The sequence below is a fragment of the Fusarium flagelliforme genome (genome assembly GCF_020744385.1).
Source record: "Fusarium flagelliforme strain FIESC 12 MPI-CAGE-AA-0113 chromosome Unknown B0J16scaffold_3, whole genome shotgun sequence".
In the NCBI taxonomy this organism is placed as follows: domain Eukaryota; kingdom Fungi; phylum Ascomycota; class Sordariomycetes; order Hypocreales; family Nectriaceae; genus Fusarium; species Fusarium flagelliforme.
Window position 1 is genome coordinate 3,753,623 of NW_025763505.1, and position 27,896 is coordinate 3,781,518.

General features: G+C 48.7%; 10 protein-coding genes across 10 annotated transcripts; 4 read left to right on the forward strand and 6 right to left on the reverse strand.

Moving 5' to 3' along the window:
• The first annotated feature begins 1,378 nt into the window (after window positions 1–1,378).
• B0J16DRAFT_109298 (uncharacterized protein) lies at window positions 1,379–3,904 on the forward strand. The gene has a single exon (XM_046121416.1). It carries the CDS (start codon window positions 1,699–1,701, stop codon window positions 3,673–3,675), a length of 1,977 nt encoding a protein of 658 aa, XP_045985087.1. The 5' UTR covers window positions 1,379–1,698; the 3' UTR covers window positions 3,676–3,904.
• Window positions 3,905–4,557: 653 nt separating this feature from the next.
• Window positions 4,558–6,188, reverse strand: B0J16DRAFT_285087 (eukaryotic rRNA processing protein EBP2-domain-containing protein). Its single transcript, XM_046124043.1, has 3 exons — window positions 5,880–6,188; window positions 5,117–5,825; window positions 4,558–5,061 (listed from the first exon to the last, which is right to left on the reverse strand). The coding sequence occupies exons 1-3, from the start codon at window positions 6,120–6,122 to the stop codon at window positions 4,745–4,747; spliced, it is 1,269 nt and encodes a 422-aa protein (XP_045985088.1). The 5' UTR covers window positions 6,123–6,188; the 3' UTR covers window positions 4,558–4,744.
• A 591-nt stretch (window positions 6,189–6,779) lies between these two features.
• B0J16DRAFT_383042 (uncharacterized protein) lies at window positions 6,780–7,045 on the reverse strand (the record flags this gene model as incomplete). The annotated part of the gene is made up of 2 exons (XM_046131293.1): window positions 6,780–6,828; window positions 6,879–7,045. 2 exons carry the CDS (start codon window positions 7,043–7,045, stop codon window positions 6,780–6,782), a joined length of 216 nt encoding a protein of 71 aa, XP_045985089.1.
• Window positions 7,046–7,409: 364 nt separating this feature from the next.
• B0J16DRAFT_109327 (cyanate lyase C-terminal domain-containing protein) lies at window positions 7,410–8,553 on the reverse strand. Its single transcript, XM_046121417.1, has 3 exons — window positions 8,346–8,553; window positions 7,849–8,288; window positions 7,410–7,795 (listed from the first exon to the last, which is right to left on the reverse strand). Exons 1-3 carry the CDS (start codon window positions 8,376–8,378, stop codon window positions 7,774–7,776), a joined length of 495 nt encoding a protein of 164 aa, XP_045985090.1. The 5' UTR covers window positions 8,379–8,553; the 3' UTR covers window positions 7,410–7,773.
• A 37-nt stretch (window positions 8,554–8,590) lies between these two features.
• On the reverse strand, window positions 8,591–9,870 carry B0J16DRAFT_109340 (PLC-like phosphodiesterase). Its single transcript, XM_046121418.1, has 2 exons — window positions 9,689–9,870; window positions 8,591–9,641 (listed from the first exon to the last, which is right to left on the reverse strand). The coding sequence occupies exons 1-2, from the start codon at window positions 9,784–9,786 to the stop codon at window positions 8,729–8,731; spliced, it is 1,011 nt and encodes a 336-aa protein (XP_045985091.1). The 5' UTR covers window positions 9,787–9,870; the 3' UTR covers window positions 8,591–8,728.
• Window positions 9,871–10,332: 462 nt separating this feature from the next.
• On the forward strand, window positions 10,333–11,385 carry B0J16DRAFT_362078 (uncharacterized protein; the record flags this gene model as incomplete). Its single annotated transcript, XM_046129790.1, has 2 exons — window positions 10,333–10,467; window positions 10,525–11,385. Coding segments are annotated over exons 1-2 (903 nt in total), but the record flags the coding sequence as incomplete, so codon positions are not given.
• A 363-nt stretch (window positions 11,386–11,748) lies between these two features.
• On the forward strand, window positions 11,749–17,805 carry B0J16DRAFT_109345 (uncharacterized protein). Its single transcript, XM_046121419.1, has 2 exons — window positions 11,749–11,907; window positions 11,975–17,805. Exons 1-2 carry the CDS (start codon window positions 11,841–11,843, stop codon window positions 17,713–17,715), a joined length of 5,808 nt encoding a protein of 1,935 aa, XP_045985093.1. The 5' UTR covers window positions 11,749–11,840; the 3' UTR covers window positions 17,716–17,805.
• A 2,379-nt stretch (window positions 17,806–20,184) lies between these two features.
• B0J16DRAFT_383047 (ubiquitin-conjugating enzyme/RWD-like protein) lies at window positions 20,185–21,265 on the reverse strand (the record flags this gene model as incomplete). The annotated part of the gene is made up of 3 exons (XM_046131294.1): window positions 20,185–20,779; window positions 20,837–21,134; window positions 21,217–21,265. The coding sequence occupies 3 exons, from the start codon at window positions 21,263–21,265 to the stop codon at window positions 20,185–20,187; spliced, it is 942 nt and encodes a 313-aa protein (XP_045985094.1).
• Window positions 21,266–22,001: 736 nt separating this feature from the next.
• B0J16DRAFT_383048 (uncharacterized protein) lies at window positions 22,002–22,350 on the forward strand (the record flags this gene model as incomplete). The annotated part of the gene is made up of 3 exons (XM_046131295.1): window positions 22,002–22,115; window positions 22,218–22,242; window positions 22,310–22,350. 3 exons carry the CDS (start codon window positions 22,002–22,004, stop codon window positions 22,348–22,350), a joined length of 180 nt encoding a protein of 59 aa, XP_045985095.1.
• Window positions 22,351–23,024: 674 nt separating this feature from the next.
• On the reverse strand, window positions 23,025–27,885 carry B0J16DRAFT_285092 (uncharacterized protein). The gene is made up of 6 exons (XM_046124044.1): window positions 27,288–27,885; window positions 25,069–27,219; window positions 24,865–25,018; window positions 24,478–24,810; window positions 23,978–24,428; window positions 23,025–23,929 (listed from the first exon to the last, which is right to left on the reverse strand). Exons 1-6 carry the CDS (start codon window positions 27,474–27,476, stop codon window positions 23,176–23,178), a joined length of 4,032 nt encoding a protein of 1,343 aa, XP_045985096.1. The 5' UTR covers window positions 27,477–27,885; the 3' UTR covers window positions 23,025–23,175.
• Between the last annotated feature and the right edge of the window lie 11 nt (window positions 27,886–27,896).

The window sequence follows — 27,896 nt, forward strand, 5'->3', positions numbered from 1 at the left end:
GGATCCGAATAATGTGATAAAGATCTTACAGTATGTATTTGACATACGTAAGTAGTAACAGACATGACTGAGCAATAAATGCGAATGGCGCGCAAGGGAGAGCATGCCCCCTGTCGTCTCCAGCTACGCCTGAAACAATTCCACCAGTGGCCGTATGTAATCAAAATCAAAGCTCCTGTCCCAACCTCACCAAATGGCGATGCAGCCTGCTTTAATATTACCAAGATCCAAGGCACTGCATATTCTTTTCATTTCAGCTGTCAACAAGGTGCCAGGTATTGGGCCTCTTGAGTGTACGAGCTTCTTCAGCTTGCTTGAGCTTGACTCACCTTAGTCAGGCAGAAGCTCATACATCAGCTTGGCTTTGTCGTAGTCTCGCCATCGCCGAGTTTCAATAGTGGTAGGTGGTTTTCGCCATCGATTCAGACCATTCATATGATTTCGCAGACGATCCACTATCCATCCTCCTGCAGCTGGAGGAGGCGAGTAATAATAACTCAGTACGAGAACGGAAAAATAATTTCGACCAGGGCATCAATTGCTGACTGGATGAGGGCATTTTATCTACTGTGTTTGTGTGTGTATATTCAATTGGATTCATTTATTGACTAGTGAGAGCGCTAGCTGTGCGCTGTAACAGTTGATGGAGGGCACCTCGGGCAGGTACTGGATATCCAATTTTCCCTTGTAGTGGCCATTTGTATAGGTGCCTATTTCCGCTACAGGCTCCAAGCCATCTTCGAGTCTCTTTACAATCATAACTCTATCCATTTCCATCAAGCTTCGATTGTCTCATCAGCTTGACGGTTTACACTGTAAACAAAACGAAACAAAACTATATCTCATCTCGACATCATCTTGTCTCAATACCCTCACTACAATCCATACAATACAAATACAGTCAAGCTCTTGCTGCAGCTCATCAGGTGTCGGGTCCCTCCACCGCCACACACCTCACGCACCTATCCATTCGGGACACAGACCTCCCCCATTTCTTCCACTTCTAGGCCCCAAAAACCCGCCAAAGAGAACATCTGCCCCTGGTACGCCCGCCTAATTCGGCCTCCCCTTCTGTACTGTCCACTGCTGGGCTGCCATCGGCCGAATGCCTGGGTATCCCAAACCCGCCTAAAACCAAACCAGCCCAGCCTCTCACTCACTCTCACTCAACTCTCTCCACTCCACTCCCGTCTTTTCTCCCGTCCTTCTCCCATCCCATCCCATCTCATTCATCAACTCAGACCAAACACCTCCAGCCGCTCCAACGCCATCTTCAGCATATCCTCCTTTTCATCTTCCTTTTCTCTTCTTGATCACTGTTGCTGTAACAACTCCCTATCCGCATACCTTCGAAATCTTGTCTCTGGTCGCTGGAAATCGTTCCCCTGTTTAAAGGTACTCACGAGTAATCCTGCGTCAATCCGCTCCACCGCGTCACGAACCGTTACGATAACCTCAAAACTCTGCCCGACTCGCTTCTACTTGGCCAGTCCCCCATCGAGGGGTTTTTCCTCATCGTCATTCGACCTCGCATCCTCTCGTGTTGTCTTTTCCACGTTACGAATCTGGCCAGACTCTCTGTAATCAGGCTTCAGGTCGCCACACCACCTCGACAATTTGGGACCCTGAATAATCCCTCCCATACCATACTCCGAAAACCTCCCCTTCGACTGTTGGCCATCGCCATCAACCACAAACATGAGGGAAGTCAACTTTAGTATCCCCAATGTCAACAAGGCGTCTGTCGGTATTACTACCGCCTTGTATGATCGCCGTGCTCTCGATTGCACTTCGACCCTCCCCCTCATCAACTCGCTCAACCATCTCGCCTATCTCACCACATCCTCGGCTCGCATCCGCGACATCCTCACCGTCGATGGAGGTATCGAGCGCCTCGTCTGCATTCTCAAGCAAGGCCGTAGTAAGGACATGATGGGAATGTGGAAATGGAATCTTGCTTTCCAGTGCGTCGTCAATATTGGTGTTCGAGGCACGGAGAACGTCCGCACCCGTGTCGTTGAAGCCGACATGGTCCCTGTCATCGCTACCATCCTCGATAACTACACCAAGGCTGTCGACAAATGCCGCGAGAAGGCCGAAGAAGCGAAACAGAAGCAGAACTACGATCATCATCGTCACCGAGGCCACGAGCACCGCTCGACCCCTAAGGCTTCCTCATCCAATTCAGCATCAGCATCAGCCTCCGCTTCAGCGTCATCTTCATCATCAGCAACCGCAGGTGCTTCGCCCTTTGGCCCTCGTTCTGGTTCTCGTGTCGAATCTACCGAACAGCGATCTCGTCGTCACGGTCCGCCGCCTTCCATCGATGTTTCAGCCTCTTACGCAGGACCATCCACTGCCGCTCCCCAAACTCATCCTCAGCAGCAACAATCTTTAGATACTGCTATGAGTGGTTCTCAATGGCCTCAATCTGCTTCAGAACGTTCTACATCCTGGGGTTCAGCTCGCCATCAGCCCCTGAGAGGGCTTGAAGGCCGTCACGCCACGACCTCGGCCCCTCGTCAGACCATGCAGCCCCTTGCAACTGCAGTCCCGGCCACTGAGACTGTCGAGGGTTTCGTGAGACCCGTTCGTGATATCGACCGTCTTGCTTCAATGGCCCCATTTGGCTCTACAGATCACGCTTCCCAGCCGACATCGCCAACAACACCATTGCCACCTCCGCAGATGCGCTCGCCCACCGTTCGCCCAGCATCCGCCCTCGGCCCATCAGGTCGATCTCGCCGACGCCCATCGATCCGCCATCAGAACTCGACTGCCGATGCTGATGACATTAACGGTGATAGTATGCCTTCAGATGAGTCCCCTGAGACAGAGATGACCGGTACCGATAACCTGCAATCAGCCGTTGGTATTCAGGATATCACCATGGAGGATGGTGATACCATGCTTGGTGGCACAGCCCTTGACTTGGCTACGCCAACAGTCTCCGAGACCCATCAGGATGCCAGCACCTTCAACATCAACCACCGTAGTCCCATGGATGGAAGCATTGTTAACAACAACGCTCCGACACCAGTGCCTGCGATTGGACTCTCACCTAACCGCCCTGCCATGACCACACCTCCACAGCCTCCTCTGGCTGCGACCACCGTCCCTCGATATCTCCTCGACCGCAACTTTGTTCCCAACCCCCAGATGGTTGCCGCTATGCCTCGGGAGGAAGACGTGCTTATGTCTCTGCAGCTTCTTGCATACGTCTCCAAGTACTGTGGTCTTCGCTCCTATTTCCAAAAGAGCCACCTTGTCCCGCGTCTCAAGATCGGCAAGGAGCTTGCTGCTATTGACAAGGACATCACCGCTATGGACGAGGATGAGGACGTTCCTGAGGTCTACGATGAAGATGCTGATGACGAAGAGTATCTGCTTTCCAATGACTTCAACCTCTTCCCTCTCGTCGAGAAGTTCACAGTACGCTACCACAGTACTGACATGCAGTATTGGGCTGGTGTTGTCATGAGAAACCTCTGCCGCAAAGATGATACTCGTGGCGGCATCCGCCAGTGTGCTTACTACCAGTGCGGTAAATGGGAGGAGTACACCCGTCAATTTGCAAAATGCCGCCGCTGCCGACGCACCAAATACTGCAGTAAGGAGTGTCAGAAGAGTGCATGGGCATTCCACCGCCACTGGTGCGTAGCGGCCACCCAGTAAACTGGTCGCTCGGCACAATGATTTTCACGAACCAATTCACAACAGCATCTTCTCGGCGCATTCTGCTGCATCAATGCTTGATTCATACACATTCTTCTTTAAGGGTTGCGAATGCATTGCATAGCAAAGCGTGTCATGAGCGCATGGCGTTTCTTCTCGATACCACTGGTTTTGCTTTCTCTTTTCATGGGCGTCTTGGGGTTGGGCATTAACGGTCGCTGACTTTTGGGTGCATATTGCATGTCATTGCACTTTCAATGTTTCTTATTATCTTTATCGCACTTCTCACAACCTTGCGCAGGTTTTCTTTTCTAATTATTTCTTATTGTCGCTAGCAATCGCTCAGATACCCCTCTGAGTGCGGGCGCTTCAAACAAAGAGCGGGCATATAGCAGACGACAACAATGCTCGTTCATGTATATAGATACCTCTTACTACTGGAGGCTCTCGGATGTCGCTACTTTGGGAGCACGGATATCTGGATATGACTGATGACGGAGAACAATGATGGAGAGCAGCGAAGACGATTCGCGACAGACAAATTGAGCACAGTCGACTGCAAAAATTGGATCAGTGGATACTGATGTGCAGTTTCAACAACGTTGGATTGCGGCCTCTTGCTCGGTGACTGGGCCTCCAAAAGGGCATCATCGCAAGAGATCTCAGGACTGCAAGAATTCATATGCAGTCGTGATCACAATCTGCTACATAGTCCCTTGGGTATAGACGAAATGACCAAAAAATTATAAATCAACAAAGAGCCCCTTTCTCGAACTGTAATGTAAATGTGAAGACAACTGACAGTCTAAAGATATGTGACCTTGATGCCGCTACGGTATTGCTTCTCTCGTCAAAATGTCATAGGAAATTTCAAATCGTACAATTTTATAAAGAAAGGTGATACTTTGGTGATAAAAAATATGAATATTGACCAAATTGTTTCGATTTACAAGCAAGAGGACCCGAAACGCCAGCCCTTGTACTTCATCTGTAGCCTTTTCTTTCAACAGCAATGCATCACACACGCCAAGCTCGTCAACAAGTATTAACACCGGTCTAGTCCCCTCCTCTACCGAGAGCCCATGGTCTTCCTTCTCGCCTTGCCAGGCCGCGACTTGGCTACTCTGCCACCAGCCTTCATCTTCTTGGGGTCGAAGCCGCTGAGATCGCCGGAGCTCATGGCATCGCCTGACTTGGCGTGGCGCTTCTTGCCACCGAAGCCGTACTTCTCGTTCTTCTTGGCTCGCTTGTGGTTGCCGCCGGCTCCGGCGCCGCCGCGACCAGCGCCTGAGCGAGGGTTGTGGCCCTTCATTTCCTTCTCGACACCGACGTCGAAGATATCGGCTTCCTTGGTGTCGAGACCAGCACCACCGGTTTCTGAGCGCTCTGGGAACCATGGTTAGTAAAGGGTGAGATACTGTACAGGTGATAGAGTACTTACTTCGCTTGAGGTTCTTGATCTTGTCGAGGGTCTCGCGCTTCTCCTTGTGTCGCTCTTGGAGCTTGGCGACTTGGACCTGCTTTCCGAACTTCTTGAGGTCGCGCAGCTTGCGGGCCTCCTGGGCAGCCTTCTTGTTGGATGCCTCCTCGACGAGCTTGGCCTTGACCTTCTCCATGTGGGCATCCTCCTTGATCATCTCGGCGAAGTAGTCCTTAGGACGAGAGAAGGGAACGCCCTCCTGGCGGAGGAGCTTGCGGGCCGTGCGGGCGTGTTCGACAGATTGGGTATAGAAGGCGAGTTCCCTCTGGAGATCATCCTGGACGTCGGGGATGGATTCGGATGTGGCGTTGCTAGAGACGAGGGACTGGTGTGTCGCGAAGGGCACGGTCTTGTCTGTGGGAATAGAAATGCGGTTCAAGGCGGCGAGAAGGGCGGTTGTGTTGTTAATGGTAAGTCGCTGGTGAGGAATGATATCTTCCTTATCCTCTTCGTCGAGATCTTCAAGGTCGCTCATGGGGATATCATCCGCTTCAGGATCTTCCTCTTCATCATCGTCCTCTTCAGCTGCCGCCTTCGCCGCCTTCTCAGCCGCCAACTGTGCGATCTCACTCTTCTTGAGTGTATCCCTCTTTGGCTTGCGAATAATCTTCTCTTCAAGCTCGATTGAGGAGTCTGAGTCGTCGCTATCGTTAATGGCGTTCAGGTCGTACTATAAGTTTTTGTTAGTGCAAGTCAAGAGTGCATATTGTAAGTAAAGACAAACCTGAGCCTCTTCCTCTTCCTCATCATCGTCCTCCTCGTCATCCTCATCGTCTTCATCCTCAAAATCAGCCTCAATCTGAATTGTCTTCGTCTCCTTCTCTTCGTCTGAGTCCTCGTCGGAAGCCCCACGAGCGGCGGCGTTTCGCTTCTCAGCCTCCTTCTGTTTCTTCAAAAGCTTGAGCTTCTTAAAATCTGTGCCCTTTTCGGCGGCGAGAGCCATCTTTAGCTTGCTTTTCGTGACCATTTTTGCGTCTGTTTTGGTTGATGCGACTTTGGAATGATCTTTTGTCGGCGCAAGCTGCTAGCAAATGTTACTGGTGCTAATAGGAAAAATCTCCAAATTCTGCCGCGGGACCAACTTCACCGCCTTAGCTTTTTTTTAGTGGAGCCTCTTTTTTTCGCGCCTTTGCAGGATCCACTTTAACCTTTCAAGAGAATTGCCAAATCGGGTTATCAGCAGGAACCGTTGACTTGGTGTAAGTTATTGACCGAACACAATTCATAATATGACAGCAATTGTATCTTTGAATCACTTCAACTCAGTCACTACTAGAGAAATCTTAGTGTTGAATCAAAATTGTGAAATCTGATACCTTTTGCATCATGGTCACTAGTTTGGATGATGGCTTAGAATTCATGCCACAGTCCAGAGCTTAGTCTTGTTCAATCCAAAGGCTTGTTATATTCAAGAAGTTATAAAATCGTCCCCTCATATCCTAATAGGCGTCCTTCCTCCATCTCAGCTGTGATGAGAGTGAACAGCCAGCGTAAAAAGTAGCTTCCTCATGTCGGCGTCCCGTCACTCAGAGCCAGGTAAAAGCAAAAATAAACAAGCCATTGAATCCTCTCCTTGCCATATCATCTCCATCTTCCTCCAGTTTGTCGTTTGAAAGCGAACGCTTCACAATGCGTTGTCGGTAGTCGGTTTCGCGTTTTTGGTTGTCAAGTCGCTTTCGAAAAGGTAGTCCAGAAGTGGTTGGGAAAAGCGAAGCTGCTTTACATGACAGTGCAGCCAAGAGGGTAGCCGGGCTTTTGAGCAGGCTGCTTCATAATGTTGCAGCCAAGAGGATAACCGGGCTTCTGGTCAGCGGCAGTAGGCTTAGCCATGACATTGCAGCCAAGGTGTTGGCCGGGCTTCTGGACAGAGGTGTTCTTGGTGGAAGGCATTTTGAAAGTTGGGGTTGAAAGACTTAGAAAAGTCGGAGAGTACTCTGTGTTGAGAATGGTGAAAAGAGTGTTGTGTGTGTGAAGTGAGTGATTGTTGTGTGTGATGAGATTGAAATTTGGGAGGAAGAGGCCATGATCTTTATACTTGATTCTGGACGATTTGTCAGTATCAAAATGCTCTCAATTCTGACCGAAATGATACGTATCTCTCAGTGAATTGATTTCAGTTGCGGTGTTGGCCGTGAAGCCAGTGATCCGTGTAAAACCGCTTAATATTGTTCTCGAGACGGTGTTGCAGCCAGACAAAAGAATACCCGCCGCTAGTGCAGCCACCAACTTGTTACAAACCTTCTAGATTGTGTACCAAGTCTTCTTTTACATGTGAGATAGCCGTTAGAAACTCTCGCTGTTCCGAAAATACCGAGTGATGCTGTCATGTGGTACAGCGATATCGAAGCGCACGGATTGAATATTGATATTTCTTTGTGAATTACTTAGTATTGTTCTCTCTCGCTTCATATTGTCTTCCAACGCATTGCCACAACATGCCCTGTCGATTTATTCGAACTATATGCTGTTATCGGACGAGGCTTATGAGAACTCGGTGCTGATCCAATCTCAATTCTTGGTCATTAAATGGACGTTTTGAGTGATCATTCAGGCAAATGAGACAGCATGCAGCATGGTCATAACTCAGCAATTAACCTATTCTTGCAAAATGACAATGCTTAAAAACGACTGAAAGGAAGCCTGGATTTGTCGGTTAGTGATACTCTAGTACCAGGGTTAGCAAAATGACTTACCATTTGCCCTTCAGTGTGATAACGACCCATGGTGAGCCTGCCTCATCCACCTCCTTATCCACCGTGGTTGAGAAGCAAATGGCACTCATAATACCATCTCCAAACTTCTCATTGAGGATTGCCTTGTAAGCATATCCGTAATTCTGAACAATCTCGTACAAGCGGTAGATGAGAGGCTCAGTAGGAGGCATGGGTCCGGCCTGCCCACGGTTGGGAAAGCCTGTTAGTTGGGCAGCCAACGCCTCCTTGGGGAGGTCAAGGATCTCAGATAGCTTCTCAACATCCTCAGATGAGGCGGTGGCCTGTCCGTAGAACAATGCTGCCACAGCAACTTCGCTACGGCCCAGATGCTTTGCAATTGCCTCAAAGCTTAGGTCCTTGGCGGCCTTGCCGTCAAAGAGTGTCTTTGAGAAGGCAGGAAGCCTATCTGCGATGGTTGACTGAGACGAGTGAGTATGATGCCGTTATGCAAGTATAGTATGGTACAGCAATCTTACATCCAAAGTAGCGATGCGTCCCTCGTTTGCCATTGTAACTAACTGTATATGAGAATGTTATGTGTTGGTTGAGTGTTGCAAGAAAAGAAAGAGCTCACCTGCAACCATGGAGGTTGCCTATCAAGTCATGACGGAGATGCTTCCCATTCCGTTATCAGCTTGCGGGGTTATGAGCTCCATGACGTGTCAATGGGTTGCAGTCACACTAGGACTAGGTGGATGAGATCAAGATTGTATTCGGTGATATACCGGAGACTCGGAAATCGCTTATTTCATATGTATGTCTTGTGGTCTCCTGAGATAACGATGGATACTTGTGTTGTGATATCTCAACGTAGCAGCTTGACTAGATTGACTGGTGTTCATACAACAGCTGCACAATTTCACTCAATCAAATATCCTCTTCTAGCAAAGATGTCTCTTGCCTCCCATAGATCGTCTGAATTCAAGACATCTGCGCCCTCGTCAATCAATAACTCTCTGAGCTGATTTCGCACCTGAAGCGGCCAATATGGTAAGCCCCAATATCGCGCTTTGAGTCCTCGACTATGAGCCTGAGAAATCTGGTTCCGCAATTTTGCTAGTTGCTCGGGCTTGAGACCCCTTGAACCGACTTTTCCAATCGACTTCTCAAATGAGACACTTGTGTAATGCGAGTTCAAGTCGTTGTATCGACCGTCCTCCAATTGGTCAAGTGGCGCATCCAAGAAGACGTCTCGTGAAGGGGTAGCTTCGTTTACCAGGTGCAGCTCAGTCTCGCCTGTTCCCACCACCGTAATGGGCCCGGAGACGAGCTTTCCATCGTGAACATGACTTAACCAACCCTTTTGGCGAAGCGGCTCCAGTCTCTCAAGCAACAATGGCCATGATGTGTTGGGATTTGACTTCAAGTCCACCAGCAACACCACAGTCTGGTCTGGTTTGCGACCATACACACCTCGAGGCGGAAGACTCGGATCTCTGTCTAAATTTTGAGACTGTAATAATTCCATTAGCGGTCGGATATACATCGATGACAAAGTTCTGTCTGTCGATAGACCACCCAGATCATGTCCAACATAAAGCTCATCCTGGACAGCCCAGACATCTGCTTCTATGCCGATACAACCAGCATCAATAGCTGAGTGGAACGGGGCCAGTCTCCAGTAGTCATTGTGTGAGTGACATGGTGCAGGCAGTATAGAGTTGAGCCCTGGACCAGATCTGGCTTGAGGACTGTTGGTGTGTATGTCAGACACGTAAGGCCAAATAAAGGACGTGCCAGAGATGATGATAGCAAACATGAGAAACATAGAACTACAGCTGATTAGAGTACATTCCGGAAGATAAGAGTTAATATTTACCTTATAGCCGCTCCTACTATACCAAAGGCAAACACATAGGGGTTCGTCTTAGTCCCTTTGCTGGCCCCATTAAGGGGTTTGGTCTTTGGAGAAGACATGAATCGGGTTCTAATGACGATTCATAAATAGAGATCGACTTCCACTTGTGTTTTCTCAATAAACATTAGGATCTGGTCTCGTGTTTCGTTTGATAACCTGTAGATGGAAAATAATCAGAGGGAAGCTGTTCTGGCACGCCATTAATAGAAGATGGGACCCACATTCTCGTCAACCTCTCGATTCTGATGAGGCATTCCGTTGTAGGAATATTAAAATGGGATCGTCGTATATAGAATAAGGCCTCAGAGCTTGTACTCTAGGGGACGAAAAGTGCAGAGCTTTATATAAGTATTTATTTTGTGAACGTATTGTCATGTGAAGATGATAGCTCCAAAGAGTTGATCTTACAAGCGACTGAACGTCCTCTGGGCCAAGTACTTGGCAAAACAGTGACTTCAGCAGCCATAGCGCATGCTGTGTAGTGGATGTACCCGCCTGGACAAGTAACTTCGAAGCGTTGCGGGCTCTTGGCGTTGCGATAAGCGCTGATAAGAGAATTTTTGGAGCAACTTCCCAAAGTTTCCATCTTCAAGTTTGTCTTCAACATTGCGATCGCATCAATTTCATATTGACGAACCAGCCACTCTTTGTTACTCAAAGAACTGCTAAGATATCCAATTTGCCGCAGTCTTCAATATGCCTCACAAACATAAAAGAAAGAGAGGTGACGATGAGTCCGAGTAAGTCATAATACTACACTGTCGAATGCGCCATGCATATCTAACTTATTTCTATAGATTCAACCTCCCTCCCTCCCAGAAAGCACGACCCCTACAAGTTGGCAAGAAGAATGCGGCACCAAAGCCTGGCGCACCAAAGAATTCAAAAGCAGCAAAAGATACTCCCACAGAAACAAAAGCCAAGAAGAGCAAGAAGGCACGCAAAGAAAACGACGCTCCACGAGCCTTTAGGCGGATTATGGCTGTCGCACAGGGCAAAAAGTTCAGATCTGGCCTTGATGACGGCGATGACGGAAAAACCGCGAAACAAAAAGCAGAAGAGCTCAAGATCCGCCCTGGAGAAGACCTGAGAGCATTTGCCCAACGAGTAGATGCTTCCCTTCCGGTCGCAGGTCTTACCAAAAAGACGGTTATCAAGGACGGAAAGGATGAACAGGGATTCAAGGTTTACCGCACACGAAAGGAGAGAAATATGCACAAGCTTTACGCCCAATGGCGAGAGGAGGAGCGAAAGATCCAAGAGCAGAAGGAGGAAGCGGCAGACGAAGCGATTGGTGAAGAACTCGATGAGGACCCTACTGGTGCTGCAGCAATTGCCCGAGCAACACTCAACGAAATAACAGGCAAGAGAGCGCGACGCAAGGGTGGCAAGGTGGACGACCCTTGGGAAGAGTTGAAGAAGAAGCGAGCGGAAACCAAGATCGCCGTACACGACCAGGCGCAAGCACCACCAGAGTTGAATAAGAACATGTCGAAACTGATCAAGATCAAAGACGCTTCTGCCAACGTTGCCGACATTCCCAAGGCTGCGGGCAGTCTGAAGCGAAGGGAAGAGCTGCAACAGACTCGAGCGGATGTTCTGGAGGCGTATAGGAAGATTCGAGAGCACGAACAGGCCAAGCTGTTGCGGGCAGATCAGTAAGAATACCCAACAAGAGCGAGTTTAGGTTTACGAAATTTAGAATTGCACATATGAGTCATATCGTGAAATGTTTGTAGCTCGTAGATATTCAGTATTACTTCAACAGGCTCAAAATAAACCTCGATTACCTTGCATAGTATCTTAGGTAGAGCATCGTTAGTGACTTCGTCAATTGAACTGCAAAGAAGTTCCTGGCTGGCATCGTGCATAAGAGCTTGTGCATGTTTAATTCATGATTATGTCATCATTTTGACGTGCATAAGCCTCCCTCTACCCTCCACTCAGCTCACCCCCCGCTATCCCCACTTCATTTGCTTCGTACAAGAAAAATAACATTTAGCATAACTTCTGCTGGGGCTCGTCGGTTCAATTCGCCCCAGACGACTTTCGTGAAGATTTTTTTAACGCGTCTCATTCACTTAGAAATGATCCTTACGATATCGCTGATGAAATGGCGTCAGAGCTCGAAGGCTTGATCGCTGGCCTTTTGGTGCATATCTCCTGCCATGGCGAAGAAGGCAAGTTTTTGATTGAAGCAACTTATCAGCCCCTGTTGTAAGAGAACAAGCTACTAACTGATTGCAGGGTGCCTTGTGGAAGATGTTTTGAAAGCAATCCATCATCCCTCAACTCGTACTGAAACACACTCCGAAGGCAACTCTTCTGTGAAAGACCGTACTGCTGCTACCATTTGGAGCTGGCTTGCTGCAAGACGGGACATTTCTGTTGGTGTTAATCGTGAATACAATCATCTTTCTTTAGAAGAAGTCTTAGCGCTTTCAGCTTCCGGCAGTGCCCCTGGACAAGATGCAGAGACTTCAGAATCACACCCAGGTAACTCGACAGCAACTCGCAATGTTCGCGTTTACGCCTCTGAGGACACCATGTGGGAATCTCTCACTGGCCATGCCGTCGACTACAAGCGGGTTCCCAAGTCTGAGTGGATGTTGCTTCTGGGTATAGCTTCGACAACCACCCATGGAATCCTCCAAGGAGATCTTGGTCGTCTGACGGATCAAGACAAACGATCCGTACCAAAGAGGACCGATTCACTTCTTAAAAAAGGGTATATTGTCAAGAGAACAACACTTGTTCGCGGAACCAAAACGAGCAAGATGTGGCTAAAACTTTTCGCTCCTCCGTTACCTAAGGATGGCGAAGGTGCGGATGAAGCTCGACCGGACATGACCCTGACCCGGCAAGTACTCGTCGAGGACCTCGAGCCTGTTCCTTGGCGTATCAGATGGACTGGCGAGTCCATTGACTACATCGCGCTGGCCACAACTATCATGGCTATTGTCAAAGAGTGGGGAGTTCTCCAAATGAAAGACATGAAATCGAAGCTTGGCGTGTTGGGGATGCGCTGGCAAATGAAGGTGTTGGCCAAAGTATGCCGTTTTCTCAATCAGCGTGGTGTCATCCAGTATGTGGCAGCAAAGCTAGGAGAAAAGGTGTTCAAGGATTGTGTCAAGTATGTCAGGGATCTCAGTTCCGAAGATTGGTCGCTGTACCTCTCGACAGGCAAGAGAAAGAGCAAGACCCCCCGGAACCCAGACCTCGATGGCCTCGACGGAAACAAGCAGCTTATAGGACAAGCCTCCAATGTTTCTGAGATATCGAAAGCACCACCATGGTCTCTAGACAAGCCTGTTCCTGTCATAATTGCAGAAATGGCAAAGCGGTTAGGAGACACTGGACTAACTAACCCTGACGTCTATGCCCTGACGCTGGGCCCTTCTTACAGTCGACACCTTTCTTCCATGACTACTGCGCTATCCGTACCTGATCTGCAACCCCCTCACTTAGCTCACTTTCAGATTTATAGCGAGCATACAAGATCTGGAAAGGTGGCGTCTTACAGGTATTTCGCTCCAAATGCCTTCCCTAGCCCTCCCGCATCATCCATGGACAACACGGACCAGCCAACATCTATCGCCGATAGCTATGGCTTTTCACCGATTCAGCCTACGGCGACATCATCTGAGGCTTCGCCGACGCTGGCCGAACTCTGCAACATGGGTTTGGCAAACCGCACAGTCAAGGGCCGTCCCAAGAAACCCAAGGCCAAGAAAGAAAAGCCCGCGCCCACTCCAAAGAAGAAGCCAGGCCGAAAACGCCAAATTGAAACATCAGAAGACCTGACACAAGCTGAGGCCACTGTCGAGGTTGGTGAACCTCGGGAAGTCGCTGTTTCTCAAGAAGTCGTTGTCTCGCAAGAGCCTCCGGCAACACAGACACAGGAAGTGACCGCGAAAGAAGTAGAAACACCCTTTCAAGAAATCCAGGAACAGGTTGAAGCTATGCAACCAGAAAAAGAAGGCACAGAGCAGACAGATGCAGCTCCTGAGCCACAGAAGGTCAATCAGCTTGTGGTGACTCTCAAAATATCTCCGGATGCTCTCAAAGAACTTTTAACAACATCGGAGGCAGCTTTGACGACCCCTAGACGACCAACACGAACTAGGCCTACGAGGTCATCCGCTAAGAAAACCGAAACGAGGGTCATGGACAATGCTGCTGAAGACGAGGAGTCCCAACCGCAGGAAGATATGGATGATGAGGTTGAAGAAAACAGCTCCAACATGGCGCTATTAAACGGAAGGAAACGCGGTCGTCCAAAGAAGGGCGAAGTAAGAAGGAAGAGAAACTCAGAACAGCCCGACAGTAACGCGACTCCCTCAAAATCCTGGGTGTGCGAAAAATGTGGCAGAGCATGGAAGAATGACAACGGATTACTGTATCATCTTACTAAAGCCAGGACAGCATGCAACCCATCCTTTGATACATCGACTGTAACGCCAGTGCGACGTGGAAGAAAAAGGGCAGTTTCTGAAGTTGAAGAAGACCAGGTTGGCGCAACCCTCACTGTAGATGAAGCTCAGGACGAAGTTCAAGATGCCACGATGGAGGACACCTCGGAAATACCCAACGAGGAGGGACACGATCAATCAAATGGTCTGGATAAGGACTCAGACAAGAAACAAGACAAAGAGCCCAGCACTGTACATGAGGAGATGCCAACTCCGAAACGTGTATCGACGTTGCGTGGTCCTGTCGCTGCTCGCCCAACATGGTCCTCACGGCCAACCGTCAGTTTCAAGGTACATGCGAATCCAGAACTTCATCGACCTCCAGTTGCCATGTTCGACTCGCCGAAGCAGCCTTCGCTCTTGAACGGAACTAATAGCGCCCTTGTTCAAGGCGAAAATAGCCAACTGCGACCAATCCTAGGGTCTTTGAACCGGTCTAATATGCCTGGAGGTTCTCCAAAGACACCTTGTCCTAAATCTGAAAGAAATGGATCACAGCCAGCCAGAACTCTTGTTCCAGAGCATTCCTCGTCCTTACAATCTATGACTAATGGAACACCCAGCAGGTCTGGCCCTGTGACCAAGTCCAAGACACCAACGGCCATTGGCACTCCGCTATCGAAAGCTGCTATGAACAGCCGTATCTCCCAAATTGTCCAAGGTATCCTGGAAGACCAACAGGGCGTCTTTCCAGGCGGCAAGTCTTTGTGGACAGCCATCACTCTGCGATGGGGAGAATCTTACTCGGAAGTTGCGCCTCAAATTCGCACTTACCAGGCTGCGTTCCGAGAATTGTTGAAGAACAAGGGCGTGGCTGAGCATTGGCTCACGTTTCGCAGTAAAAAGGGTGTCACCGAGAAATGTCATATCGTCGTCCGACCTGGAATTGACCCCTTTTCTCCAGAAGCTGCCAATGTGATTCAGAAGATCCAAGATGCTCATCCGGATCCGTACCTACCTCCTCCATTCGATGCTCAAGTTGACAGCGATCTGCTGAAGCGTGGGCGCCGGGATCTTCCAGAAGAAGTTGAGATGCTAGATGCCCCTGTATATGTGGCACGAGCTGCTCAAAAACGGGCACAGGAGGAGTATGATATCTATGGTGATGATTTCCCACCGCCTCCAAAGCGAGGCCGCAAACGCAAGAGTACATTTGGAGAAGGGCGTCCTCCAAGATCGAGCATGGGGATATCAATGCGTTATGAACACTTTGAGCCCTCCAATGGTGCCCCTGAAGCCCTCCAGTTCTTGGATCCCAACACCTTTCTGGACGAACATGATGTCGAGGGACCGGAGCATTACTTCAACCATGGTCTTGGTACTGCCTTGCAGCACGACCTTTCGGCTCCTTTCTCAGGTGAAATCACTTTCGATAAGCCTATTATAGTGTCTGGTTATGACGGCATTTGGCCGTATATTAGCCCTCAAGACTTTGAGATGCAAGATGGTAGCTACACGTTGAAGGGATGGATGCCTGACGGGAACTGGTTCGCTTGGTCGTCAATGATCGAGATGATCGACCGCAAAGCTCATTCCCTCAAACGTCAGAAGCTTCAGCACGATGGTGGGCTTGATCCGTATCAGTCCTTTATTGCGCGAACATATATCTGTACCGATCTTGAGCGTGCATGGTCAGACTCCTTTATCCATGCACCACCGGCAGCGGCGGGCCCTTTCAATATTTTCGTGTCGTTCTTCAGTGAGGCTGGCGGCGAAACGATTGAGACTCCCACTATCTCCTGGCCTTCAGAATGTCAGCTCACACCGAAGTCGTTTTTAGCAAACGTTACGGACCCTGCTTTGCTTTTGGACTCGCCCTCTGAAGAGGAGGACGAAGAAGATGAAGATAGTCTCGAATGGCCGAGTTTCCCTGTGTCTTTATCTAGATCAGGATACAGACTCTCTAGGGGCAGCCGTCGAGGTCGAGGTGGCCGACCCAGAGGTTCTGGTGGCCGACCACGGGCATCTATGCGACAAACAGCACAACAGCCGAGAATTAAACGTGTGCGCCTTGTCACACGAACTCTGATGCCCCTTCCCGAGGATATGGAGCAATCACAAGGCCAAGTTGATCCCACGCCCTTGGCCCATGGTGAGGAAGCAGAGCGTCTTCTCGCTGCATTGGTCGCTGTGCGTGTATTACTGGGTGGAGCCGACAAATCGATCGATTGGGGACTCTTGCTCAAACTATTCCCTGATCTTGCCCTCAAGGATATGCGCCGATTTTGGATCGATGCTCGCCGAGATCAAGCTGCCTACATTAGGAAGCTTACTAAGGACTTCCAGGACCGATTCATAGTCGCCTACTCTAAGAACGAGCTTCCGGAATTCGACTTTGAGGATCCCATGGACTATGATTGGTATGGCTTGATTGATTGGACTTTGGAACTCCCTCGACGAAGAGGCATCGATCTTGCATCAACACGAGATGCTTTAGATAACGAATATACCTTCGAGGAGGCCAGTCCCCATGATGAGGAAGACCCCCGGGAGAAATTCTACAACCCCCAAACATCTGTCTTCGCCCGTTTTGAAGCTATCGCTACGCCAGCTTTTGTTACTGTCGACGAGATGCTCAGTCGGCATACTGATGAGCACGTCGGTGTCACTGACAGTGTCATTGCCCGGTCTTGGGTGCGATCCTTGTGCTGCACAGATGAAAGTCGCTACACGGTCGATCAGATCAAACAGAAATTCTCCACCCTGGCGGGCGGGGATCAGGACAAGATCAACTTATTATTGAAGGAGGCTATCGATACTTTGACGCAGCAGCGTATCATTTGCAAAAGCAAACGACCGCCTCTTTCTGGAAGACCATTCAGGCTCAATGAAGCCTTCGGCCATGCACTGGGGAAGCTTGCGCAAAGAACCAAGTACAAAGACGCAGCCGATTTCAAAACGGAGCTGGATGCTGTTTTCCGTCGAGGCGAGGCCTACCGAGTTCCTTTCACACTCAATGACGGGTCGGTGATGGCGCTGACAAACCTCAATGCGAGCGAAAGGATCAGGTTGGTACCAGTAAACGTGCCTCATATCCCCTTGGGTTTCAAGCCGGGCCAGTATGAGATGCGTAAGCTGAAGAAATCACTCTTTTCTCATGATCTTGAAGCAGTCCCCACGAGCTCTTACAAATACGACGAAGATATTGATGTTCTCCGCAAGAGCATCTACGAAGGACCCCCAACTGCAGGCAAGAGCAAGAATAGCGTGCTCCCGCAATGGGTCGACTTTTTTGGACGCCGTGAGGCGGAACGCTGGATGGATGTTTTGGGTGCCTTTTGCTTCGTGTATGCGACCAGAGGCCTTCTGACAATCGAGGGTGTGTGCACCGCTCTCAAGCCAGTGCTGGAGGAGTTTGAAGCCAAGCTCATTGTGGATTGGGGTGTGAAAACAGGAGTACTCAAGTATTCAGAAGAAGGCTTAGGACTCATGGTAGGAGAGTGGTGGTGGCTGGCTGTCCCATGGCAATGGGGACGACAGTTTAAGCCTAGGAATTACGATCAAAGCATGGATTAGGGTTTACGGGGTCAACAAAATTAGCTACGTGTTCCTTGCTTAATGTGATTATGGTACTGTCTAGAGTTACAGTACTGAAAGAGATCTTGCCAAAAGTTCAAGATAAATATAATATAATTCACTTTTCACAAACTTGAAAGCTGCTCCGGCATCGACATGTTTTCCTTGGATTGTGTTTGAGATTTTCTAATTTGCTACTGCATTTGCCTCTGAATTGTCCCAGTTTGTGTCTGTGTACAATCAGACTCAACAGGAAACTCACTCGTGCTGCCATGGCTAACCAGCAAGCAAAGGCCAAGATTGTTAATACTGAAGTTGTCTTAGCCTTTGCTGTCCCATTTTGTTTTATTATGGTTTATCATCTAAAGATTTTGCAATTCTTAGTGAATAGTTAGGTAAACTTATGAAATGATTGCAAATACGACTAGGATTGAATTCATCAAGGGCCTTGCTTGATCCACAGTAGGTTGCATTACATCTGCTTGTCTAACCTGACCACCAAATATTTGGAAAGGATTATTTGCTATGCTTTTTGTCTCCTTCAAACATCAGGAAAACAACCAAGCGCAGGAGAATGTGTTGGCAGTAACTGTGAACCAATTCACCACGAATTCACCTCCCCCGTGAGAATAGGATCCCAGTATATATACACTCTTGTCTCCCCTCCGTCTCTTCTTTCTTTCCTTTCTTTCCTTTCTTTCCTTTCTTTCCTTTCTTTCCTTTCTTTTACTCATCTTACCTACTATATATACTAAAACTCCCTGATACTACACAAGTCATCAAGATTATATAAACTAAACGACATCGGCGTATGTGATTGATTACCTTCTCTCGATGCTTCCTGAGACTCTTTGACTGACTATTTATTAGAGAAGTCCAAGGGCAGCAATGAGACCACAGGAAGCTATACATCTGTGTATGACCTGGCATCAAGATACAGTGCTTTATCACCGAGTCTTGCCCAATTGGTATGATAGTCCTCCTTGATACGGCGGGACTGTACTAATGTCATTTCAAACAGGGAACACTCAATAGTGAGCTTATCTTGCAGGAGATAACCAGTATTGAGATCTACGAAGCCAGATACATGCCTTCAGCGTTTACGCGGCGAGTAGAGCAATCGATCGGATGAACGTCGACCAGTTCGCTGCCAGTATTGTCCAGTCAGGTATCACCCCTAACACGATGATACTGGTATGGCATTGGTATGATCGGGACCTCGACGTTATTAGGCGATACCTGGCATCGGCCAAGGAAGGTTACGAGAATTTACTGCCCCTGGAAAACTGTATCCCTCTTATACAGTTCTTCAGGGACACCTTCCATCAGTTTCGAGTTGGACCGGTCAAGAAACTGTACCCTTTAAAGCTTGAAACCTTGTTTTTCGTTTTGTTTCCGAGAAGCAGTCTTGTGGGTCGAAACCATCAGGCTCTTGTCGATTCTCAGCAAGCAAGAGCCATGCCAGATGCTCTAGACTGGCTCCGTATATATATATCAAGGAACGGGACTCAACACAGCTCCCAGACCGTATCCGTCAACCAGCAAATCATCCCATCAAGGAATTTTTCTTGGTTGTTGAGGATGTTGCAGATCAGGTCCGTGACTACATTGTTAAGATGGGAACTTCAGAATGTTAACCTTGGTATCAATGCAGAAGAGACACAAGTGTCCACGCAACTGTTGCTTTCAGGTCTCTGGCAGGCCGTATAAACTTAAGGTGCATATAGACGCCGACCACATTGGCAAAACTTGGACGTGCCGTTACGCGGTCGAAAAGAATTGTAAGAAAGCGGTTTAAAAAGCCCAGTGATGCAACGACAGATGCAGCGTCCGTCAGTGAATCATGGCTAGGTATTCAGGTAGGCGTAGTCGTCAGAACTCGGTGGTAGATGCGCGGTGCTGACTCTGGGCAAGTCACTCTCTTCAGACGCCATCAGGACAATAACTATGGGAATCAAATAGGGACTCAGTCAAAATATCTACGTTGAATGAAGATTGTGAGACAAAGGGGGGGTTGTATGGGCAGGTAATCTGGAAGTCTATAGGCCATGTACGTTTAGAATGTCCCGTATCTTGAAGGGATTATGTTGGAGCAAATAATTTTAGTAGTTTAAGGCACTGTCAATATCACAACTTTACGAGATCGAAGGTGCAGTATTCCTCCTCAGTAAACAGGGGAGATGTAGGATACAACCCATGGGCCAGCAACAGCTTTCCATTGAACCTAGGCAACGTCTAGGTTTGTCTCGAAGGAGCAATATTAATTCATCCATCTAGAATGTCACTGAACACGATGCCAGAGACGAGTTGGGTAGACACTTGGACGTAAATACAGTGAATGATGTATAAGGGGATGCTCAACTCATATGGATATCTAATTTGCTCCCTAGAACCAAGGTTGATCAAAATGCACCGGACGCCATTCAGCCAAAAACAAAAACGCTTCACGAGCAGCTACGCATAGAGTGTTTACACGGCAAAGATGATCTTGAGCACAAGCGCTACCAGCAACACTACCAACACGACAATGGCCCGGTCAAGCCACAAAGGAACACCATCATCAGACGCTCTTCGCGCTGGTTGATGTTGAGCCTGTGCTGGAATCGGCGCGGGAACCGGTGCTTGGACCGCCGGAGCCGGGACCGGGAGGGGAATTGTTCGGGTTGGAGTGGGGTTCCGGTTGTCGAATTGCGGTTGAGGGGCCGGAGGGGAATTGTCAGCAGGACCCGGACCAGCATCTGGCGCAGTCTGAACAAACCCTTCCGCAAGCTGAGCTGTCTCGGCATCATCGTTGGTTTCTTCGGTTTTGGTTTCACCCTCCTTCTTAGTTCCCATCTCATCCCGCCATCCCATGTTCAGCTCCTTGGGAACTTCAACTTCTTGGGCGCTCGATGATGCCTCCTTTGCTCGCTCTTCGCATTCCTGGATGATCTCGCCATTTGTTTTTCCGCATGATGAGCACTTAAATGTTGATGACTCGTTAGCAAGTCGTTGGCGCACAGCGTCGGTCGTCTCGAGACCACCCAATTGACCACGGGCGTCTGTTTCCATGAAACTTCGAAGTCTGTCCACACGTATTAGCCTCTGCGATACCACTTAATCGCTCAAGAGTGAAACATACGCTACCAGAGCTGTGCGGACTCCCCATGCGGGTTGCCACGTCTCCTCATGATGACCACTAATACTCAAGCAAATCTCACGGTTGGCCTCAAAACGACCACTTGGTGTCATGAAACGGAATGAAGGCGGTCGGAGGGGGTATGTGGGAGGTAGAACTATACGGCCATGGTAGATGCCGTTGCTGTAGACCGAGTTGGGAGGTCCGCGGAGTGTGAAATGCCATTCGAAGAGGTCGGACTCGAGAGGTTCGGCTGTGTAATCGGCGGATGGGGAATTAGAGATCTCGGCTGCTTCGCGAACTGGACACTTGGTCAGCTATGAGGTTCATCGCAGACTCAATGACATTTCGCAAAGTATGCGCTGTCGCAGCTTGACACTTACGTATACGCCGGATTGTAGGTGACTTGGAGCTGAACTTTGGAGTTGCCATGGCGAACTTGTGCGTTCACTGCAGCTCGTGCAGTCGCTGGTCACCAAAATGTAGGTTTCTGCAAATGATAATGGATATGTGACGTTTCTGGAGAGTATGTAGCTCTAGGAGGGCATTCCTTGGCGGACGTGGGGAGCTGTTTCACGGGATAACGACGTGGGATATCGAGCACTGGCCACGGTAGCAGAATCAAGACTTGAGGAGCTTCTCCAAGAAGGAAGAATCACTTGAGGGACAGGTCAAAATATATATGATAAGACAAAAAAAGAAGTCAGCTTAGTCTAGGTTGTTCCCAAACTCTTATTTGATGAATATGAATGCCAGGTGGTATCTTAACTTAGTAGATCTGGTCTGGGGCCGGTTCCAGCTCTAACGGCAGCGGGAGCCCCACCGATGATGCACGCAAGAATCATCTTCATATGGCGTTATTACTTTTATATGCATATGCATGTACCAAGGCGTTCCAAGCTGCGTGGTGAGCTCATCCAATCACAAGCCATCATTACCTAAGCAGGCCAGTCGCCGAATTGGCTCGGTTCACGACTCCATCAAGACTGATCATTGCCGTATCATCACTTTCTCGTCGCCTCGTTCCCGGCTCCCAATTCGGTCTCTACGTACGTCAATCGCGCCTCTTCAACGACCTCAATCGCCAGCCGATGTTCAATTCCAGCTAACGTCACTTCCATCTGCAGTCCGAACCCCGAAACCGAGCGACATTCCCAACGACTTCATCATGGCTGGTCACGGTCATCACAGCTTCAACGGCCCTCCCAAGCCCCCTGTGGCTCACGTGCCCCGTATCTACCGATTCACTGCGACTGCTCTGGGTGCTGGCATGTGGTTCTTCGTGAGTCAGCCCCGCCAAATACGACTCTGAGCTTGAATTTAAAGCATCAAAGTGAAACTTATGATGATCATGTGGATGAATTGCTAACGAGTCATGATGCAGCTCATGTACCGAGCGAAGAAGGACGGTATGTTATATACAAGCGAAAATGCAACACATCGATTGCTTGAGGTACAATGGCTAACACGCTCCAGGTGCCGTCCTCCTCGGCCTCAAGCACCCTTGGGACCACTAAACGAATTCCATCAACGATTACTTCTTTTACGCAATAGTTACAATGAGAGGCATCGGTTGCCGATATTAAAGGATACATGGGTTCGATGCGGTGTATATAGGGCAAAAGAGGCTCTAGAATTGACACGAAATCTTCAATCGCCGTTACCACTGTGACCTTGGTGTTTCTGGATTTCAACAAATGCTGGCATATCGAACAGTCATTGTAGTGGCTTTGTGTCGCACAAAGAACGGTATAGAGGTTCTATCTCATCTACGGCCATTGTCTCTGCACCGACGCCCCTCTTGCGCGACTGCACCTTTGTTCTATGTGACATGAAACATCGAGACCAATGCTTGCAGCCTACTTTGAAGCCACGGCATATCTTACATGCTTGCAATAGTAGCAGATAATGACAGGATACATCATAAGATGTAGGAAGACGATGTGACTTCGATCTGTTCTGTGAACATTCTGGCATACTGATTGAATGCACATGCATAGGTCGTGCGAGTTGGCCCGTGATTGTCCTTCGGCAACTTCATAGCTAGGCAGTGTCATGGTTGAATTAGAGCGACTCATTGTTTGAATATCGATTCGTCTTAGACTATCCTACATGCCCAGGTCCAGATTATGGTTTGTTGAATGTCACGGTATTTGTCTAAAGGGAAAAGGCACATAGTTTAGTTTCAGATGTTGGTGTATTATCCAATTCTCATTATGCTTTTAATCCGTTATGGAAAATCTGATGCGATCTAGCGACAACGGCCCTTCTATTCTAGCATCTCGGTTGGATCGTTCAACACGAAATCCTCCTCTAATTCCAATGGCACTCTTTGCAGCATTTTAGATCCGTGATGATTCCGCAATCACCTTGTACTCCTTGCGCTTCTTGCCCTTTCCTGTCACCGACTGCTGGATGGTTCCAATAAGTCGAGCCAGCTTTAGGGCGAGGAAGTGCTCAAATGCCCAGGCCACGACAAAGTAGGCAGCACCCAACGCAATTAGGAACAGTTCATAGTCCCAGCTCATACCTGTCAACTGCATGAGATTCTTGACCCATTCGGCAGGCGTCAAGATCATGTAAACAGTGATCAAAAGGGCGATGAAGATAGTCGCCGCGAAAGGCCAGTTCTGCGTAGTTCGTTGACGGAATGGACGACCTGCGTTCAAGATAACACCTGACAGGATGTACTCAAAGCAGGAGAACAAGAAGAGTGCGGTGTTTTGCGAGTTCTCAATGCTAGGCTCGTCCTTGTGCACCACTGGAGGGATGTACCAGGACTGCTCCTTAACAGTGATGTAAGTCACCGTCTGGAAAGCAATACAGATAAGCATGAATCCCAAAAGAGGCGTAAGAACCTTGCGCGACACCAAGTCCGCAGTGGGACGCTTGCGGCAGAGCCTGGGTGCCGGTCCTGCCCATCCCATGAAAATGGCAATGGGAAGAATGAGAGCAAGGTCAATGAAAAGGAACTGGAAATCTCCCAGGTTAGATGCTCGGGCATAGAGAAATGTGACTGAAGTGAACTGGATTGCCGAGTACAAACTCATGTACTTAAAGCAACTGAAACTTGTCACCAGCGCGGCGCGGCCCTCCCTAATAAGTGGTTAGACTAGTCTTAGCATTGGACTCGTTTTGACTTACTTGATGACTTCCAAAACACAGCGGATATCAAATACTCGAGAAGTGAAAGGGGCCGCCACAGAAGCTTCTGCTTCGGATAGAGATATGCCGACGTCCGCAGCCTTCAGAGCACCACAATCGTTTGCTCCATCACCACAGAAACCGCAAGTGTAATCGATGCTCTGCAGTTTCTCAACCAACTCGTGCTTCTCATCAGGAGACATTCTAGCAAAGACTTTTCCATTGATGAGCATCCGTTGAAGAGCCTGGGGCGAAGCATAATCAATCATCCATCGGAAAACATCACCACTGACAGCCAAGGTGTAGTTACGGAGATTGGTGATTTCGAACGGCAGCGAAGCATCAGCCTCTGGAGGTGGTGGCAAAGGCAGCAAGGTCTTTTCGTTGAGATGATACATGTTGTTGTCGATACTCTCCCATTCAATCCTAGCTTCAGCATCACGAAAATCACCTTTTTTCGAGTCAGTTTACTATCACATAAGCGATAGGTCTCCACATACCTTCAATAAAGCGTGGCACAAAACAATGTGCCTCGCGATCCATGAGACCACACTCTCGTGCGACGCTAATGGCTGTCAAGATGTTGTCACCCGTCACCATAACTGCGCCAATGTTGGAGGCCAGAAGCTCTTCCAATACCGCTGCAGTTGTGGGCTTGAGCTTGTTCTCAAAAACGATGAAACCAACAAAATCGAGGTCACTTTCAACATCATTTCGAGTCATCTTCTGGGCCTTGACCCAGCTGAGCTTCTTAAGATGACGGCTGGCAACTCCGATAACACGATAACCCTTGTGAGTATACCAAGAGAGTAACTCATCGTAGTCCTCGGGGACTGCAAAAGTTTAATCAGTAACCATACTAGCATAGTCTTTTACAGAACACTTACAGCTTTCGGGGCGGCAAATTTCCTTCATTGCTTCAGGGGCTCCCTTAACAAAAATATCACCACTCTTCTGACCGAACGGACGAACAATTACACTAGCACGTCGGAGGTGGGAGACAAACTCAAACGATTTTTGTACGCCAAGCTCGATGTTGCCCTATCACAGTGTTAGCTAATTTCTTAAGGTGCATTTCAAAGGTTCCTTACGTTAGGAGGTCGCGCAACAGATGGTGCCAAGCCACCTTGTTCTTCGTCTTCGTCCGAGACATTCTGTTTCCCTTCTTCATACAACCAGCGGGTGAACTCGAACATCTTGAGGTCCAGTGGGTCGCCGACAAGCTCATCATCGACAGATCGTAGAGAGTGGCACGTGGCCATAGTGTGTAGTGCAGCGCGATAGGTATCCTGTGCGTTCTGTCGTGTGGCTTCGGCTAGCAACATCTGGGGTTCGGTCACAATCTCACTGAACTTGTTGGAGTCGCGATCAACAACACGAACACCAAGAACATCCAGTCCTTCTTCAGTCAATGTTCCTGTCTTGTCAAAACACATAATGTCAATCTTTCCACCAACATTAACTCGCTGTGGGCTGATACAGAAAATTTGTTTCTTCTTCAGCCGGCTCAGAGCAAAGTTAGTTCCGATTGTGAGCGTGGCAGGCAGAGCAGGAGGCACAACGATAGTGATGAGATCGAGCGCTCGAATGATGATGAGATGCCATGCGAGGCCAAGTCGGATGAAGTTTACCAGAGAAGCAATGAAACCAATAGCAGCAACGATGGCCATTACGCTGATGTAACGGAATGAATCGCGGTAAAACTTGAATCCGGATGGCTTAGGGAACAGCATTGATCGGACCAGCGCACCTTTTGTGGTATTGAAACCAGTCCGGACAACGAGGGCGAGCGCAACAGCGTCGTCTCCTTGGTCCTCCTGGGGCCTTCTGGCGCGGATGATTTTGGTACCACAAAAGAGGAAATGTCGCGCAGTCTCAGGGGTAACAGATGATGCAGCCAAGTCCATTGCAAGCAGAGTTTCATCAGTTGCTGGTATCTTTGAAACAGGAACCGACTCGCCTGTCAGCATACTTTCGTTAACGATGCAATCTCCAGTAAGCAAAAGACTGTCGCTGGGTAGCTGAGTCAAGCTGGGATCGCTGAGCTCGTAGACATCTCCAGGAACCAGATCGCTTGAGCTGATGAATCGCCAGAAGCCGTTTCTGAGTACTCGCACGTCGCATTCGAACCGTGAGATCTCACGCAGTCGTTTCATCGTAGCGCGAGTTTCAATGAGCGTGGCTGCGATACTGCCAACAGACATAAGGAAAATAGCCACTGCATAATAGTAGTAACTGTCCATCGACCACAGTACCAGACTTGCGATTTGAAAAACGTAGAAAGGGTGAAGAACTTCGTCCACCAGAAGCTGCCCGGTTGACTTTTGCTCAATATCGATGAGGTTATTTCCGAAAACAACTTCACGAACACCCTTTTCATCGGTATCCAATCCAGCACGTGTCAGTCGAACATCAGTCCAGTTGGGGTCCTTCCAGCCACTGAAGAGCATAAACTTATCCTTGAGTGGATGGAAGCATAGTCGAATGTAGCGATAGTCCAGAGTTCGAAGGTCGTCAACTATGGGGTCGACATCCTCGTCCATGGCATCCGAGTAAAACTTTTCCGGTAAGCCAAAGATACTTGATAGCGGCCTGCCATAAGTTTCAGATCGAACGTCCATGGTGATGAGCTCTCCCCACTGGTTTTCTACAACAACCCATTCACATTCCCCAAGAGGAGTTGCTTGTCCAAGAAGACCGACATACCACCGGGGCAGCCATCGAAAGAGCAGGTAGGCGAGACCACAAGTAAGAATACAGAGTGTGATGTATATCGCAGATCCGATCTTGCTCGTTTTGAAACCTGCAATGACGATTGTAAGATCTTCGTTGGCCAAATAAACCTTTTGGCTGGTACGTCCTTGACGACGGAAACTACCATGAGTAGCTGTGCTATCTCGTCGCAAAAGATGTGCGTTGACTGAATGACGAGAATATACTGATGAGTGTCGGCGCAAAACGTAATCGTCCTCAGAAATACGGTAGTCGCGCTCCGGGGATTCATCGTATTCCTCGGTATCATCCACACCAAACTCTAAGTCTCCAATATCTGAGACGCTTCGTCGGATATAGTCGCCAGCAATGCTTTGCACAGCTACGCTCTCAGCATCGTCATCATCGGGAAAACCTTCGTTCTCGTCATCGTAGTAAGTGAAGCTGGCAGTCGAATCGGCGCGAGGTCTTCGATGGGAGAAAGCCGATACACTGGTGGGAAGACTTTCGGCGACAGGTCCGGAGAAAAGCTGAGGAAGTTGTAGTTAGCATCAAGTGTTGGATGAATGCGCGATGGTTTAGTGTATTTCATCATTACCTCTTCATGCGCCATCTCCACATCTTCGAAAATACTGGACCTGCTCTGGTTAGAGCTCATGCGATAGAGCGAACGGCGCGCATTGCCATTGCTGTTGGCATTGGCATTGGCATTGGCATTGGATCCACGATGACCACGATGGCCATGATCCTGGCCCGGATCAGGGCTTCGACGACCGTCTTCATCCATCAATTAATTTTTAAAAAGAGATGGTTGGCATGGTACAAACAAATTCTCAAAAAGTTTGGAATAAGAATTTTGTTTGAAAGTTGTAAGTCGCGCCCCGATTACGTCGTTGGCTGAGCACTCGTGCCCTGACCAAGGCTGGACACGGAACTCATACCGGTATACCGAGCTAGCCCCGCTAACTATCATTGGTCTGTATCTAATCAGCTAGGCAAGGCTGCGATAAGATCACTTTCACTCAACGACAAGAGATTTTGAGTGTCATGATGTCAATAAACTCTGTTGGAATTCATGGTGATGGTGTTTAGGAAGCTATCTTCTAGAACTCAGACATAGGCTAGACCAAGACTAGTATGCATCATGGGGTATGTGAAATTACTTCATGATCAGAAACTACTAGATGTCCTGGTCGGTCAAGAATTA